Raw genomic sequence first — 16800 nt, forward strand, 5'->3', positions numbered from 1 at the left:
GAGAAAAAAAGTTAGTTGGGCCCTTGCTTCTGAAATGTCCTGCGATTCTGAGAAGCTGGTAACTGAATTCCCCCTCCCCTAGGAAAGGGGACGACCCCTCCAGGTCATAGATCAGGATATGGATGGTAGGAAGGACTGCGACGGCTAAGACCAGGGAGAACTACTGCTGCCCCCCGGTACCTTCTCGGGAGGGTGCCACCAGCTTTGGGTTGGAACCTGGGCTGGCCAGGCCAGGGAAGCCCAGAGTGGAGTGAGCTGGGGTTTGTTGCTGAGATAAGGCAGAGTGGCCTGGGGACCACCACCAGGCAGGGCCTGTTACATCATCTTCATTGCACGCTAACTAAGGAGGAGTCCTGCAGGAATCCACCCCAGAGATAGCAATCGGGCATGGCCACATGCATGGACACCACCGAGAAATGGATCAGCCACCTAGTAACGCCAGGGTAGAGTTGATTTGGCAGGGAGAGGGTTAATACGCTGGTGGAAGGTTTCTAGCAGGTACCTGTTTGGGACCTTATGCTTCGCAACAGAAGAAAATCTCCCACCTGGTCTGGGCCGGCAGGGCTCACCCTGCTGGCTGTTTGGGACAGTGACTCTGGTTGGCCAAGGGCCCTAGAGTTCACCCGCTGAACGCCGGAAGGGGGTGGGTGCCGCCCATCACTGCTATGTTAGTGGAGCTAGTGAGGTCAAAGCTGGCTCAGAGATGCCCCCAGGTGCCACAGACACGGCCGTGCCAGCGCCGGATCTGAACGCCTCATTGGGTCCTGTCACGTTCTTCCTAAACTTCACACAGCGATAGATCCCGGCATCCTCGGGGCGGGTGTCACTGATGCGGATGGTGAAGTCTGTGTCAGAGCCACTCACAGCCCGCGTCACCCGGGGGAATGATCCCCTCTCTGCATAAACGAGCTGGCGGCCACTGCCCGAGCCCTTGAACCACTTCACGGGTCCTGGTGGACCAAGCCCAGTCAGAGAGCAGTTCAGTGTGAGAGTCTCTCCCACTGACACCGACACGGCGCCCTGGGGCTGCAGCAGCTGGAACTCCTGGGCCCCGGCCCCTGGAAGGAGACAACAGGCCGGGCTGGGGGATGCTGGTTGACAAGTCCCGCAGCAGCAGGGGGCTGAATCCCACACCCAACACCAATGTGTGGATCCTGCTCCCAGCCCTGCCTAGAGCCAGGCCCTGCCCGGGGTGGGGCTTTAGCTGCCCGGGGAGTAACTTTGTGTCGTTCCACAGCGACCCCTGCAGGCTGCCCTGGAGCCGCATTTCCAGAGCTCTGCCCCGGCTCCCGGGAGCAGGCAGGGACCAGGGAGCTGTTGTGCTGAGCGTGAGCAGGGGAGCTGGGCAGGGACAGAACCCAGTGCCGGCACAACCCATTAGGCGACCTAGGTGGTCGCCTAAAATGCTACAATTTGGGGGCGGCGACCGCGGCAGCATTTCGGGGCGGGACCTTCCGCCGCCTAGGGCGGCAGAAAAGCTGGCGGCGCTCCTGACTGAACCTCATGGGGATGAGCAGGGACAAGGGCCCTGAGCCCCCGCTGCTCCAGCCACACAAACCTCGGGGGTAAACCAGAGGCAGGCCGGCTTCATAGCTTCCCAGGCCAAGCCCTTTGCACCCACCAGGGGCTCCTGGCACCCCTCCATTCCCGCCTGTGCACCACCTGCCATCCCCTTCCACCTCAGGGCCTCCCTGCAACTCCCCCACTCCCTGCCTCATGACGGGCTCTAAGTGTCCCCTCATTCCACCCTCCCCCACACCAGGGTCCCCCTTTCCTCAGGGGCTCTGTGTGCCCCCTCATTCCCCCTTCCTCTCCCTGCCATACGCCAGTGGCTCTGCGTGCCCCCTGCCCATCTCCCCCGTACCAGGGTCCCCCATTCTCCCCTTCCACCAAGCCCTGCCATTTTCCTCACTGTTATTTCTTTTCTTTCTGTCTGGGAGAGAAGTCATGGAGGGCGTCAGCATGTTACACTGCCGTGGGATGTCGGGCAGAGCTGAGCTGTTAATCTGGAAGGTGTTTATGGGCTGTCATCACCCCGTTCTTCGATCTCTACTCTAACCAATTACTGACCGAGCTGAAGCCAGTGTGCGTGCTAACCAGAGACCAGGGGTTCCATGTGTCCCCCATTTCCGCCTTCTGCTTTTCCAGTCTTCACCAAAATCAGTTTTGTTTGGCACCTGTAACCGTCCCTGAAATGTTGGGATTGATAAGAGTTCAAAAGTTCCTGTGTTCCGTCCAGCCCACGAGAGAGGAGTGGGGTGTAGGGCCTTGCTTCGCTCAGCGATACATCACCAGCTCACCGTACGTTACGGGGGACCACCAGTGACGAGGGCTGCTTGGGTGTCACCTACTTCCCATAAAGGGAGAGACGCTTTGCTCCTCAGACAACCCCACTCCGACACGGCAGCCCCGCTGGGCTGGCAGAGCTCTGTAGCAACATGCTGAGTAAACGAGACTCCCACAGACTTGGCCATTGTAAACTCCCCCATGGGGTGAGAGGTGTCAGGTGAAGAGAAGGGAATGAAAGGGTAGGAACCAATGACCAGTTCTCAGCCTGGAAAGGGGATGGGACCCAGGACTGTATTAGGCTGGATGATCTTTCAGGTATTTATTAAGTGTCCACAGGAGCAGGTGAGAACTGGAACCCACCGGATTGATCAAACTGGGGTGGGGGGGACTGTGGGGTCAGGAGGAGCAGCGCATGCTCATGGGCTCTGACCCTGTTGTAATGTCTCAGGACAAAGGTCTAGGCAGCTCTGGGGGCAGCTCAGCGAAGACAATTTCTCAGTAGACGTGAGCTGCAGAAAGAATGGAGTGAGACCGAAGGATCTGTGAAAATGGGGCTGGACGATAAGGTCTCAGCCCCGCTCCTGGATCCAAACAGGGTCTCTGCACACGCACAGAACCCCTTCCACTGCGATGCGACGGAGGCGGAGAACGGCTCGCCAGGACCAAGCTGGTCACCAGCTGGGCTCAGGAAGAAGTTTCCTTTTATGGTATAAAATAATACAGGGGCTTAGATCGTCCACTGATGCATCTGGAATTTATCACTGTTTCAAGGAGCAGGAAAGCAGGCTAGACGGTTTGTGCTCACATGGGCAATACATGTGCCACTTACCGGGGATTTCCAGGAGAAGCAGCAGCACCAGGCATGGCCGAGACAATCCAGACGTATGGGTCAAGAAAGCCATCACGATGGCAGTGGGGAGACCCTTCAACACCGCAGCCTTTGCCAGCTCCCCATTGGCTCAAGAGATACTAAGAATTTGGAGTTAAGGATCAGACCATCCCCTGATGCAGAAGGAAGTGGATTGCGTTAGTGACATTTCCTGTTTTGAATCTGTGCAGGTGAAACTGTTTTTTCCCTATTATTAATTTTACTTCTCACAGCAAAGCGGCTAGTGACCCATGTTCTCCCATGAAGCCTCATGTAGTCCAGCCCTCTGACCCCCATGAAATACAGCACCCACGCTAATGCTGCTGGGGTATTTAAAGGGGGAGAGAGGGCCTTGGCAGAGTGCTACTCTTTGGGAAGTCAAGGAAATCTCCATCCCGCCCCCCTCAAAATCAAACCAGAGAATTTACCAGCCGTGGCATGTTCAGAAACACTGTCGGAAGAGATTAAAAGCCACTCCCTGAGACCCCTTGTTCTGGAGCTATTCTCTGAACAGGGCTGTTAATCTGACAGGCCCCTTCGATGCTCATCTGAGTGGGCGGAAGTCACTTGGCCACTCATAGCACCTGAACCATGTTAATGGGCCAAGGAGGTGGGGTTGGATCTGGATTAGGTCTAGGCTGGGGTTGGGTTTGATGGTGGAGATCTTATGAGATCAGCTTTTCTCTGGAGAGCCAAACCTGAGCCATGAAACGGGCTTTTCCGGTTTTGGATCCAATGCAGAACTCACACTGGATCAGCGAGCCAGGAAGGTCTTGTGCTTACGGCACAGGTGAGCTGGGTTCTTTCACCATATCTGCTACGGAGTCACCTCGTGGGACCTTAGGCAAATCGCTTACTAACTCTGTGCTTCTGTCTCCAGCGGTGCAGGGGGGATAACAGCACCTTCCTTTTCCTGCCCCTTGTCCGTCTCGGCTTCTTAGACGGCAAGTTCTGTGGGGCAGAGACCACCAATTACCAGTGCCTAGCACAATGGGGCCCAGACGCTGCTGTGTCCTCTAGCACCCTGTAATAAGTAAATGGATGGAGTGATGAACATGAGCCCCTTGCCTTGAAGGGGTTTGGATTTGAGATCCCACTTGGGTCCATTGCTAGTGTTCAAACGGAATGAACATTCCCGCCCCGTGTTTTAACTCTTCGCTAGTTTGGGCACCCCCAGGTCGTTTCCTGAGCAATGGCTCAAGCAGAGGGCAGGCACTGAACGTGTTAATTACGCACGGGCCAGTTGTTTCTGTTTCCTGTTGTGACTTCCCATTTTCCTTTGCCAGCTGAGCGGAGTGAGCTCAGACCAGTGTTGTTAAACCTACAGGGCTGACGGGTCTCCAACCTACGGCCCTGCAAATGGCTTTCCGCACATCGGTGCAGCTTCAGCTGCTGAGCTTGCTGCTGGGTCTCTCTTCCTTGGACAAGTCAGGTGAGTACAAAGTGGGCAAGCGATGGGAGCTTTGCAATACGGGCTAACGAACAGAGAAAGCAATCAGCCAGTTAGAGATCTCAGTGCAGGAGGAAGACAGAGACAGATATCTATTTATGAGAGTGAGAGAGAGAGAGAGAGAGAGTGTTTAAAATAACCACAGAGCATTTACCCTCCCGGGGAGGCTGGGACGCGGCGTTGCAAGGTTAAAGGTCTTTCCATGTATTTCCCAGTGAGCGGGACTCGACTCTACAAAAACATCACAGTTCGTGGACTCTTTTCCAGGAGCTCCTCTGCAGTTTTCCTCCAGGTACATGCACACAGCACAGACCAGGCAGCACACGCGTGTCCTGTGCACTTTCCGTGCACCCAGCCCTGCACTGCTGTGACCTCCATCCTGAGCTGGGCTGCATGGAGTCCCTCCAGAGCTCCCACATCACCTGCTTGGTTTTACAGCAGAGCAGCAAGTGATGTCAATCTTGGAAGAGCTGCTGGGACCCCGCCGACGCTGGACAGAAAACTCCTGAAAAGCGTTGTACTTAGAAACAAGTCCTCCCCACCTCTTCCCACATTCGGGGGCTTATTCCCTTTCAGCAAGGAGATCTGCAGGAGAAGAGGGTCTTGGTTTGTGCACAGATCGTCTGACCCATCCGCTTCCCCCTCCCACCCCCCTCTGCCATCACAGCTTTGATGATCTCCCAGCCCAGCTGCTCCAAGTGGGGAATAAACAGCAATAACGCATAACCTCTTAAAGAGACAACGTTCCTGCTTTCGTGCAACCGCCCCGAGTTTATAAATAAAAAAAGGGGAAGAGAAATGCATAGGCATGACTTTTAGAGTCACTCTGCACAGAACGTTGTTTCCAGGTTTGCATGTTCAGCACAAGCAACACGCGGAGCCCATTTTGCCACTGCTGGGCAAGTACCTTCACCAGCATCCCGCCAGGAACATGGCAACCCACGACCTGCCCCAAACTCTGCGCCGAGAGAACCAGACTCAACCTCTCTGCAGTACTAGCCATGGTATGTGCCTTGGGTGGCTCTCTGAATTCTTTTGATGGGGCAGGGGAAGGGGCAGGCTTTGTTCTGCCCCCAACAGCAGCACTAACCCCAAACACTGTGGATCTTGAAGGATCCACCAGAGACTGTGGCCACCAGCTTCCAAGCTCTGCGGCGTCATGCCGACTCCAGGGCTTTCTTCAGCTCTCCCCAACTCCTGGCAGCACAGATCCATGGAAACCCCACGGCCAAGGCTCCCTCAGCCAGCAGCTGCTCCCTGGATGCCCATAAGTGGAGGGCTCGATGCCACGGAGTGATGCTCCAGAAGAGGGTGAATGGGGCTGCTGGGCAGCGTTGCCACAGGGCTTGGGGGGGGGACATAATCCCATTGGATCTGGGGGCTACCAGTCCCAACACAAGCCAGTTCAAGAGCAGAGTCTGGGCCTGTGGGCCAAAGCATTCAGCCAGCCTCAACCAGGCATCTGATAGGGCATGCAAATTGTGCACTTCCCACACACACACACACACCTTTGCACATGCAGTCCCCGGAGTTGTGCACATGAATTGGGTAATTGGTGCCCAACCACCCATCTGCCTGGGCAAAGGCCCGTCTGTACCTGCTGATTTAAGACATGCCAGTGTGGAGGCCAGGCTGGGAATTTGCCCCGGGGTTGTAACTTGGGTTTTGTTTACAGCACAAGGAACATTAAAGGTTCAGGTGGGAACAACCCCCATCTTGCTCTCCCGGGACTCAGCAAAGTGAGGGGTTTAAGTAGGACGGAGCAGAGTTCAGGGAGGTAAATGGTTAAACCCAACAGACGTCAGATCAACTTAGGGCTTCCGAAACCAAGTCTCCAGTTCCCCGTGGGTGGAGAGGAAGATCTCACTGAACACGCTGTGAGCACTGTGCAAATAATGCACAATATCGGGAATAATAACAACCCCTTATCCTTGTCATTAACTAAAACCCTCCCACACTGTCTCTGCGCTGCAGGGGCCGGGGCCCAGGAGTTCCAGCTGCTGCAGCCCCAGGGCGCCGTGTCGGTGTCAGAAGGAGAGAATCTCACACTGATCTGCTCTGTGACTGGGAATGCTCCAGTAGGACCCGTGAAGTGGTTCAAGGGCTCGGGCAGTGGCCAGCTCGTTTATGCACAGGTGGGATCATTCCCCCGGGTGACGCGGGCTGTGAATAGCTCTGACACAGACTTCACCATCCACATCAGTGACACCCGCCCCGAGGACGCCGGGATCTATCGCTGTGTGAAGTTTGTGAAGGGGTCGGGAGACGATGAGGAGTTCAGATCCGGCGCTGGCACCGTCGTGTCTGTGAGCAGTGAGTGCGAGCTCCCCCCAGCCCCACGCCCCTCCCCACCGGGGGCTGCTACCAGGGCGGGAGGGGAACAAATCCAGCTTAAACTCTTCCTGCCCATTCTGTTCTGTATTCTTGTAGCTGTACCATGCCTTGTGCGGTAGAGAAGACACCGGACTCAGCAGTACCTGAGATAATGATGAATCTTAGCAAGGCTGCAGGACACAGGCACACCCTGTGGCTCTCCAGCTTCCAGACTAACACAGCCTGTGCTGCCCAGTGTCACCACACAGCGTCCCCCTGAATCCTGGCCTGGGTTTTTAACACAGATTCCAAGGCCAGAAGGGACCTTTGTGCCTAGCCAGACATCCTGGATAGCACAGGCCAGAGAACTGCCCCAGAACAATCCCTAGAGCGGATCTGCTAGAAAAACATCCCAGTCTTGATTTAAACATTGTCAGGGATGGAGAATCCTCACAGCCCCTGGGAAGTTTTTCCAGTGGTTAATTACTCACACTGCTAAAAAATGTACGCCTTGTTTAGCTTCAACTTCCAGCCACTGGATCGTGTTATACCTTTCTAGACTGAAGAGCCCGTTATTAAATATGTGTTCCCCAATGTAGGTACTTATAGAATATGATCAAGACATCCCTTAACCTTTGTTAAGCTAAACAGACTGAACTCCTGGAGTCGATCACTATAAGACAAGTTTTCGAATCCTTTCCATCATTCTCGTGGCTTTTCTCTGACCCCTCTCCAATTCCTCAACATCCTTCCTGTATTGTGGGCACCAGAACTGGACACAGGATTCCAACAGCAGTTGCACCAGTGCCAAATCCAGAGAGAAAATAACCTCTCTACTTCTACCCCTGTTTGTGTATCCAAGGATCACATTAGCCTTTTTGGCCACTGCATCATGCTGGGAGCTCATGTTCAGCTGATTAGCCACCACGACCCCCAAATCTTTTCCAGAGTCCCTGCTTCCCAGGCTAGAGTCCCCCATTGTGGGAATGGAGCCTTGTCCTGTGTTCCTAGATGTATATATTCGCATTTAGCCATGTTAAAAACATATTGTTTTATTTGTGCACAGAGTACCAAGCAATCCATATTGCTTTGTACCAGTGACCTCGCCTCTTCATTATTTACCATTCCCCAATTTTTGTGTCATCTGTTCACTTTATCAGTGGTGTTTTTATGTTTTCTTCCGGGTCATTAATAAAAATGTTTAATAGCGTAGGGCCAAGAACTGATCCCTGCAGGATCCCTCTAGAAACACTCTTTCGATGATGACTCCCGGTTTACAGTTACATGTTGAGACCTATCAGTTAGCCAGTTTTTAATCCACTTAACGTGTGCCATGTTCATTTTATATCTTTCTAGTTTTTCAGTCAAAATATCCTGCGTCAAATGCCTTACAGAAGTTCAAGTATATTACCGCTATTACCTTTAGCAAACTTGTAATCTCATCAAAAAAAGATATTAAGTTAAACAGGATTTATTTTCCATAAACCCACACTGATTGGCATTCATTATATTACCCTTCTTTAATTCTTTATTAATCAAGTCCCATAGCAGCTCTTCCATCATCTTGCCAGGGGTTGATGTCAGACTGGCAGGCCTATAATTACCTAGATCATCCTGCTTACTTTTTAAAATATTGCACAACATTAGCTTTCTTCCAGTCTTCTGGAACTTCTGGGGTGTTCTAAGACTTATTGAAAATCAGCATTAATGGTCCAGTGAGCTCCTCAGCCAGCTCTTTTAAAACTCTTGAATGCAAGTTCTCCAGACCTGCCAATCTAAAAATATCTGACTTTAGTAACTACTGTTTAACATCCTCCAGATATACTAGTGGAATGGAAAGAGTGTTGTCATATGACATGACTATATGATATGGTTTTTCCCCAAGTATAGAACAGAAATAGTTATTGAACACTTCTGCCTTTTCTCCATTATTACTGATAATTCTACCATTTTCAAGTAATGGATCAGTTCCGTTGTTAGGATTCTTTTTGTTCCTAATATATTTTAAAAACTCCTTATTGTCCTTAACTCTGCTGGTCATAGATTTTTGCCTTGTATCCCTTTGCTTCCCTTATAAATTTTCTAATTTGCTTCCCTTATAAATTTTCATTCCTAGCTTCTGATTTATATTCATTACTATCAACTTTCCTTTTCTTCCAATTGTTTTATTTATATAGATATAGATAAATAATAGCTGCCTTCACTGCCTCTTTAAACTAGGTAGGTTTTTTAACCAACGTGGCCTTCTTCATCGATTGGGGCTTTTGGGGCATCTAGTAGAGTGTTCTTAAACAATGCCTAATGATTCACTTTTTTCTGATTAAATTCTTCTTCCCATGTGATTTGGCTCATAATTATTTTTAGCTTTGTGAAACTGGCCCTTTGAAAGCACCATGTATCTATCTATATCACCTGTCTGGACTTTATTCTGTTTGCACATCATAAATATGATCAAATCATGACGACCTGTACCTAAGATACCATTGTTTTTTAGTTCTGTGTTCAGTTCCTCTTCATCTATCATGACAAGGTGTAATATAGAATGCCCCTGTGTTGGATGCAACACTTTTTGTGTTAGAAAATTGTCATCTATAGTGTTTAGAAATTCCCAGGATGTTTTAATCCTGGCAGCATGAGACCCCTAGCATATGTCACTCAAATTGAAGTGCCCCATCCCGTTCCCTAGTACAATTTGGGAGTCTGTAGCAGACTCCAATTAATAGCCCATCTGGTGCTCCTGTTAGGACATTGATCCATAAGCATTCAAAATCATTTTCTTCTAAGTTATCAGTGACTCAGAAACAGGTATGCCATCTTTGACACAGAGTGTCACGCCCTCTCCCCTTTTGCCCACTCTCTCTTTCCTAAAGAGGTTGTAACTGTTGATTTTAACATTCCAATAGTGCGCATCCTCCCACCAGGTGTCAGTAACACCACCTAGACCAGGGGTGGCCAACCTGAGCCTGAGAAGGAGCCAGAATTTACCAACATACATTGCCAAAGAGCCCCGGTAATACATCAGCAGCTCCCCATCAGCTCCCACCCCCCACGCCTTCCGCCCACCGGCAGCGCCACCAACCAGCACCTCCTCCTCCCTCCCCGCATCTCCCGATCAGCTGTTTTGTGGCATGCAGGAGGCTCTGGGAGGGAAGGGGGAGGAGCAAGGGCACAGCAGGCTCAGGGGAGGGGGCGGGAAGGGGTGGAGTGGGGGCAGGGCCTGTGGCAGAGACAGGGGGTTGAGCAGTGAGCACCCCCTGGCACATTCGAAAGTTAGACTCATAGACTTTAAGGTCAGACGGGACCATTATGATCATCTAGTCTGAACCTCCTGCACATCACAGGCCTCAGAATCTCACCCACCCACTCCTGTAACAAACCCCTGACCTATGCCTGAGTTATTGAAGTCCTCAAATCATGGTTTAAAGACCTCAAGGTGCAGAGAATCCTCCAGCAAGTGACCCGGACCCCACGCTGCAGAGGAAGGCAAAAAACCTCCACGGCCTCTGCCAATCTGCCCTGGAGGAAAATTCCTTCCCGCCCCCAGATATGGCCATCAGCTAAACGCTGAGCAAGTTGGCGCCTGTAGCTCCAGCCCCAGAGTCGGTGCCTATACAAGGAGCCGCGTATTAACTTCTGAAGCCGCATGTGGCTCCGGAGCCACCGGTTGGCCACCCCTGAAGTTATCTATGTGCTGCAGAATGGTCTCTGCCACCCCTGAAGTGCAACTTGTGCCTCTAGGTTCTGTTTCCTCAGGTTACTCCCAGGGTTCAGCTGTGGCTGCTGCTGCCTGCACAGTCTGTGTCCTCCTGGTCGTTTTACTCCTTGTCTTCACTTACTTCTTTGTGAGAAAGAAGAGAGGTGAGTGCCGTGGTTCAACCAGCCTGTTCCATTTGCTCCAGGGATATTTGCTGCTCCAAGCACGACTGACTGACCCTGTTGTTTCTTTCCTCTGCCCATCTAGGTAGGAGCCCCGGCACAGCCAGGTCTGTATAAAATTGGTGTTACTCCAACAACTCTGTTAGTCAAGTAACTCAGTCTCACCTGTTCTCGCTCTGTCTGACCCAACAGCCTCCTGGCTTAATCCCCTCACCGCATTTTGTTCTGTAAAAGATCCTTTATCCATAACCCAGAGCTGGGCCCTGTTATTGGGACTTGAATTCTACCTGAAGCCAGACCCCGGTAGTTTGTCTCTATGCTGGGACGTCTCTCTGTGCCTAGGCGTTTCTCAGGCACCTGTTACCTTGGTATTTAAGAGCCCAGCAAAGCAATATAACAAGCAAGTGCACAGAATGTCCTCCTCCAAAATCAGCCCCGAATACAAAGCCGATTCCAGGTTTGGTCAAGAACCCTGGCCAACCTTTCAGGGCCAGATTCTGTCTCTGGGATGCTTTTCGTCTACACAGTTTAATTCTGGGGGGGCAAAATCCTCTTCTCTGTGTCTCATTAAGATTCTCTTTCCCCCAGGTCTCAGACTCCCTTTCCCAAGAACAGAAGGACTCAGAGCCAGGTATGGCATGATGCTGATACAAAGGGAAAGTTCACAGCTCAAGCTAGGGGTGCGGTAGGACATGTGACCTGCACTGGCTCAGATCACACTTGGGTGCTAACACCAGAGTATAGCGGGAGCAGCGGGAGAGGCTAGCCGGGCCCCCTGGTTACACACGTGTCTGAGACCATAGGCATGTTTGGCCCCTCCCGCCACTCGCACCACCGTGGCTTCACTCTTGCGTGAGTGTGTCTCCTCGACCTGGGAATCGCACCCCCAGCTTTAAGTGGAGACGTACCCAGGGGTGAAAGTAACTTAAAGGACTTACTGGTACACCGGAGTCCTGAGCAGGGGGGCGGGACCGCAACCAGAAGGGGCGTGGCCTCAACCAGAAGGGGTGGGGCCTTTAAATCCCCAGGCCCTTAAATCCCCGGCCTAGGAAGCCAGTCCAGGATGCCGTGACGTACCGGCTTACTTTCACCTCTGGACATACCCCCAACTGCACTGGGGCTCCTCACCGCGTCCTAGGACCAGGCCCGCAGGGTTTTGGGCTGACGCATAAGGGCCACGGGCATTTGGTCCCGTTCCCAGGATGTCTGAGGCTGCACAAAACCCAGCGCAGCTGCCCCAACTGGGGTGCAGGGGAGCTGCCCGGCTGCTCCCCTTCTGGCCTCCCAAATGGGTTCACTGAGCGGCCCAAGAGGCTATCTGGGCTGTCACTTTCCAGCCTGCGCCACCTCCCAGCGATGCGCAAAGGCACTGGCCAGGTTCTTCTCTCACTGGTGTAAGGCGGGAGTAATTCCACTGAGGCCAACGCAGCGACACCAGCGTAACCGGGGGGAGAATCAGGCTCATCGCCCTGTCGTCGCTGTTTAAACACCGGGGGTCACAGAGTTCCAGGCCAGAAGGGGCCACCAGAGCGTCCAGCCCGACCTCCTGTATGGCACAGGGCCAGGCCACCAACGCCCAGCACACACACACTGACCCAGCAGCCCCCAGGAGACAGGCAGAGAATAGAAGGGACCATGGAAAGAGAAGTCAGTAACATGGGGCCAGGCTCTGTGCTGGGCCTCTCACAACTGGGGGGAGGGGGCTGGTCTGCACCCTGTCACACCTCCCCCTCCACCCCTGGGCTGCCCCGAAAGTGGGGGCTATGAGGGGCCTTATGCGCTATTCCTAGGTGGGGGACATTCCCACCAGGGGCCTCTCTGGCCCTGTCTACACTGCAATCAGGAGGTGTCACTGCGGCATGTAGACAAACCCGAGCTAGCTTGCTAACGATAGCAGTGCGGCCACGGTGGCACGGATGGCAGCATGCCGCCCTGGGTACGAGCCCGCTGGGGACCCGGGGACCTGCTCAGGTGGCAAGCCCAGTCCACCTCCACTACACTGCAATCTTGACAAGCTGTTTAGATGAAAGGTAGCTCAGGAATCCTATATGTGCTGCAATCACACCTCCGACTGCAGTGTGGACGTACCCAAGGTCATCCCGGCTATTCCCGGCCGTTACCAGGAAAGCGGCTGCAGCGGGAAGCAGTACCTGGCCCAGGAAGGGGGCACATTGATTTTCCTGGCTTGCATTAGTAGCAGAGTTGAACCCCTTCCAGCCCCTGCTGTCGCTCAGGCACAGGGAGATTTTCCAGCCCGTGGCTACTTCCCCCGTGGCGCACTGCAGCTTGGGTGGAGTTCAGCCGCAAGGCTCAGGTTCCTGTTGGGGTTTCTCTAGAGCCTTCGCGTTCTTTTTTTAAACCTAGCGTCTGGGTGTGATTCACTGGCAGCCCAGCTAGCATTAACCCCTTGGGTGCCAGGCATGGACTGTACCCAGAGAAGTCGGGACTTTGCACGCTGCGTGGGGATGTTCTATTGAGCGGTACAGCATCCAGCGCAAACCAGGGCATGCACGCACCGCTCTGATGGCCCTATGTGCTGAGAGCAGAGAGGGGATGAAGAAATAAACTGCTTGGAGAGCAGGGGGAGGAAACTGGCCAATTCGGGCTGACTGTAACTTTGCAATCTCTCCTCTTCTCCTCCTCCCTGCTCGTTGGGTGCAAAGCTACACCACAGCGGGCCAGAGAGTAATTCAGAGGGATAAGACGAGGGCAGTTTGTTCTTCTAAACGCAGGGATACCATACCGTGCCTGTGCTCGTGCATAACTCAGCGCGTACACAGCTCGCTACTGCACCCAGGAACCAATGCATGAACCCTTTCATTTTAGCCCGGTGAAAGCAAAGACCCAGACGTGCTCTACGCTGACCTGCAGCACACGGCCAGGCTCCAGCAGCCCAAGAAGAGCGCCCCAGAAGAACATTCTGAATATGCTGCCGTTAAGGTAACCCAGGCCATCGCCAGGTAGAGGGAGAAGGCAGCGAGGCTCTGGACACCCTCGGAGAAGGAAGCAGCAACTTTCTGCAGAACACAGCGCACAGTCATCCAGGTCACACGCTCCCCGTGGCGGGCCCGGAACTGACACAGTCTCTTGTTCTCTGGCACCTTATTGCGCTATCGCTGGCGTTTGTGACTCAGAACCGGGGGAACTCATGACCTGGAAAGTCAGCAGCCGCCTGGCATGTTCCTGTTTTCAGAAACAATTAAAGATTTCAATTATATTCTCTCTAAGCAGAGCCAACGACTATTTGCCTGTGAAATCTGAGCCGCGGCCTTTGAACGGATGGTATCAGAGGCCATCACATGAACGGCCTCTGTGATTTCTGAGGTTGTTCTTAGGATAAAGTCCTCTATCGGTGGGACACACACATAGGGCTGACTTTTCCTTTTCCCTGGGGGTGCTCCGCCCCCAAGGCCTCGCCCCCACTCTGCCCCTTCCCGCCGAACGACTGAGGGGCCTCCTGGCTGCAGTCCAAAATGAGAAACCAAACAATCTTGCAGCCCACAAAATAGCCCGGGCTCGCCCCGCACAAGGCAAATCGCCCTCAGGAAGGGAGGCTGGGTTTCTAACCCCCCTGGGCCTCGGGGGGCCCAGTCTCCGCACGCTGGGCTCTAGGGGAAGCAAAGCAAACTACAGATGGCCCCTCTACCTCTGCAGAGAATCTTCGGCAGCTTTCCTGACCCACAGCTCCTTCTTGGAGGGGCTTGGGAGCTCCAACCCTGCTTCCCTCCGAGTGCCAGCCTGCACCGGGCTTGGATCCCTCTTTCGAGGGGCTGCCCCTCTCCAGGTTTGACAAGCCGCACCGGTGGCTGGTTTGGGGCTGATTGTGCCCAGAGGAGCTCTTTAACCCCATCCTGACCGGGGGAGGGGGCCAGGGGAACCCATCCTACCACAGGGCAACTTGGTCACCATCTGTACGTACCTACAAGGGGAACTCCTCGATAATCGAGGGCACTTCAGTCTAGCAGAGAAAAGTCCAACACAATCCAACAGCTGGAAGCGGAAGCTAGATCAATTCAGACTAATGCATTTTAACAGGGAGGATAATTAACCACCGGGGCAATTTCCCAAGGGCCGTGGTGGATTCTCTGTCATTGGCAATTTTTAAATCAAGACCGGATTTTTTTTCTCTAGCAGATCTGCTCTGGTTCAACCAGGAATTAATGCAGGGAAGTCCTATGGCCTGTGTTACACGGGTCAGACCAGATGATCAGTCAAACCTTCTAGCCTTATAACCTAGGAATCTTAGGCCTGGTCTACACCTAAAAATTTGATTGATCCAGCCATATCGCTCAGGGCCATTAAAAATATTGCTCCTTGTTTGATATCGTTACTCATTAGGTCACCCTAAGCCCCACTGTAGATGCAGCTGGGTCTTCTGTCGGCCTAGCTCCCCCCTCTCAGCGAGGTGGATTATCTACATCAATGGAAAAACCCCTCCCATCACGGTAGGGAGCGTCTACACCACGGTGCTGTAGACACAGCCCTACCGAGGGGCTAGACAGCCAGCACGCCTACAGGAACTCTGCACTGGGGGTTGTCCCTTTTGAAGATGATGAAGGGGGCTGCTAAATTGTGCAGGACCTTCCATTTCAGGGGGATCAGCCCCCCAGTTTGAAGGTTTCCTGGCATCTGGGGGAGCCCGTGGTGTTTTCGGCACTTTGGAGAGGAGGGTTGAAATAGTCATTGAAGGGAAATGATTCCATAACGAAGGGCTGGAGGGAGCCTAGCAAAGGATGGTGAGAAGCTGTACTGCCCGGGGGAAGGGGGAGCAATGGAGGCATTCTACCTCATGGGGCCAGATCCTGAGCTGGTATAAATCAGGGTAGCTCCACTGGCTGCAGTGACGCTACCCCAATTTACAGCAGCTCAGGATCTGGGCCAGAGTCGCATGCAGACACTCAGGGGCTGCATCCCGGCTGCCTTCTTTGCAGGGGACAGCGAAGTCCTGCATGCCCGGACGGCTCCGTTGGTTCATGCACAGATGGGGCCGAGTCCTGGCATTGTCTGCAGCCGGGGAACTGGGCGGGAGTAACCCCTGCACACTCCAGGTGCCAGGGCTGTAATTCCACCTACACTTACACAAGCCAGGGAAGGGGAGGGGGTGATAAGGGTCCTTCCACCGCCCACCCCCTCCACGCCCCCATCCCAGGGCTAGGCACCGTCTGGCCCTGCATGATTCATTGTCATAGCGAACAGCAGATTTGGATGAAGGATACGACTTGAAACCAACACGGGTTCATTAGGCCCGATGCTCCTCTCACGAACCCCAGTGAAACTCTCACCCCCTCGGCTTCAGCGGAGTCGCTGAGTCACCTCTGAGAACTGACATGAGCAGCGGCCCTGTGAGCTAGGGCTGCGGGGGGTGCTAGATTGTATTCTCATCACACACGGGGTTGCACATGGCTCCAGTGTACCCCCGAGCGGCCGGCTGCACTCATTAGCGTGAGGAGGAAGAATGTCCTGAGAGTTTCTCTGCATGCAAATGAGGGGCAGTTTACATGCCCAGCGTCTGAACGGGTATCCAAAGAGGATCACCCGGCACCAAACAATCAGAGAGTTTTCTGTAGCACAGAGATTAGACTAGTAAGAAATGCGGATCTGAACCCTACAGCACCTCTTCACAAGACGGATCCGAGCTCCTCTTTCTTTCCTGCTGTGTATAAACGAGGAGGAATCCGGCGCGGTGCTCAGGGAACATGCCAGCGGCATTTGTAACCCTTTGTGCATCTGAACTTTGTATCCCTTTCCAGAAAGACGGTTTAAAACAAATACTAAAATCCCAAGCCCCAGCGGACATCTAGGGTTTGCAGACACAAGTGCTGTGAGAGCACATAGAAGGAGAGAGGAGTCGATCATGGTAAGATAGATTCTTTCCTTGGCCTCACTCTCAGACAGTCCCTTTCCATGCAATACTCGGAAACGCTAATGCCCTTTCACAGCCCAGCAAAATGACTGTATCAAATTCAGCCTCCTACTGGTTCCTGTCTAGTAACCTGTGAGCAAA

General features: G+C 53.2%; 1 protein-coding gene across 1 annotated transcript; it reads left to right on the plus strand.

The window, feature by feature from the left end:
* Positions 1-3862: 3862 nt before the first annotated feature.
* On the plus strand, positions 3863-14016 carry LOC128846698 (tyrosine-protein phosphatase non-receptor type substrate 1-like). Its single transcript, XM_054045942.1, has 7 exons — positions 3863-3947; positions 4485-4589; positions 6582-6920; positions 10659-10778; positions 10882-10903; positions 11385-11427; positions 13623-14016. The coding sequence occupies exons 1-7, from the start codon at positions 3863-3865 to the stop codon at positions 13758-13760; spliced, it is 852 nt and encodes a 283-aa protein (XP_053901917.1). The 3' UTR covers positions 13761-14016.
* The last annotated feature ends 2784 nt before the right edge of the window (positions 14017-16800 follow it).

The sequence above is a fragment of the Malaclemys terrapin genome, chromosome 12 (genome assembly GCF_027887155.1).
Source record: "Malaclemys terrapin pileata isolate rMalTer1 chromosome 12, rMalTer1.hap1, whole genome shotgun sequence".
Classification (NCBI taxonomy): Eukaryota; Metazoa; Chordata; order Testudines; family Emydidae; genus Malaclemys; species Malaclemys terrapin.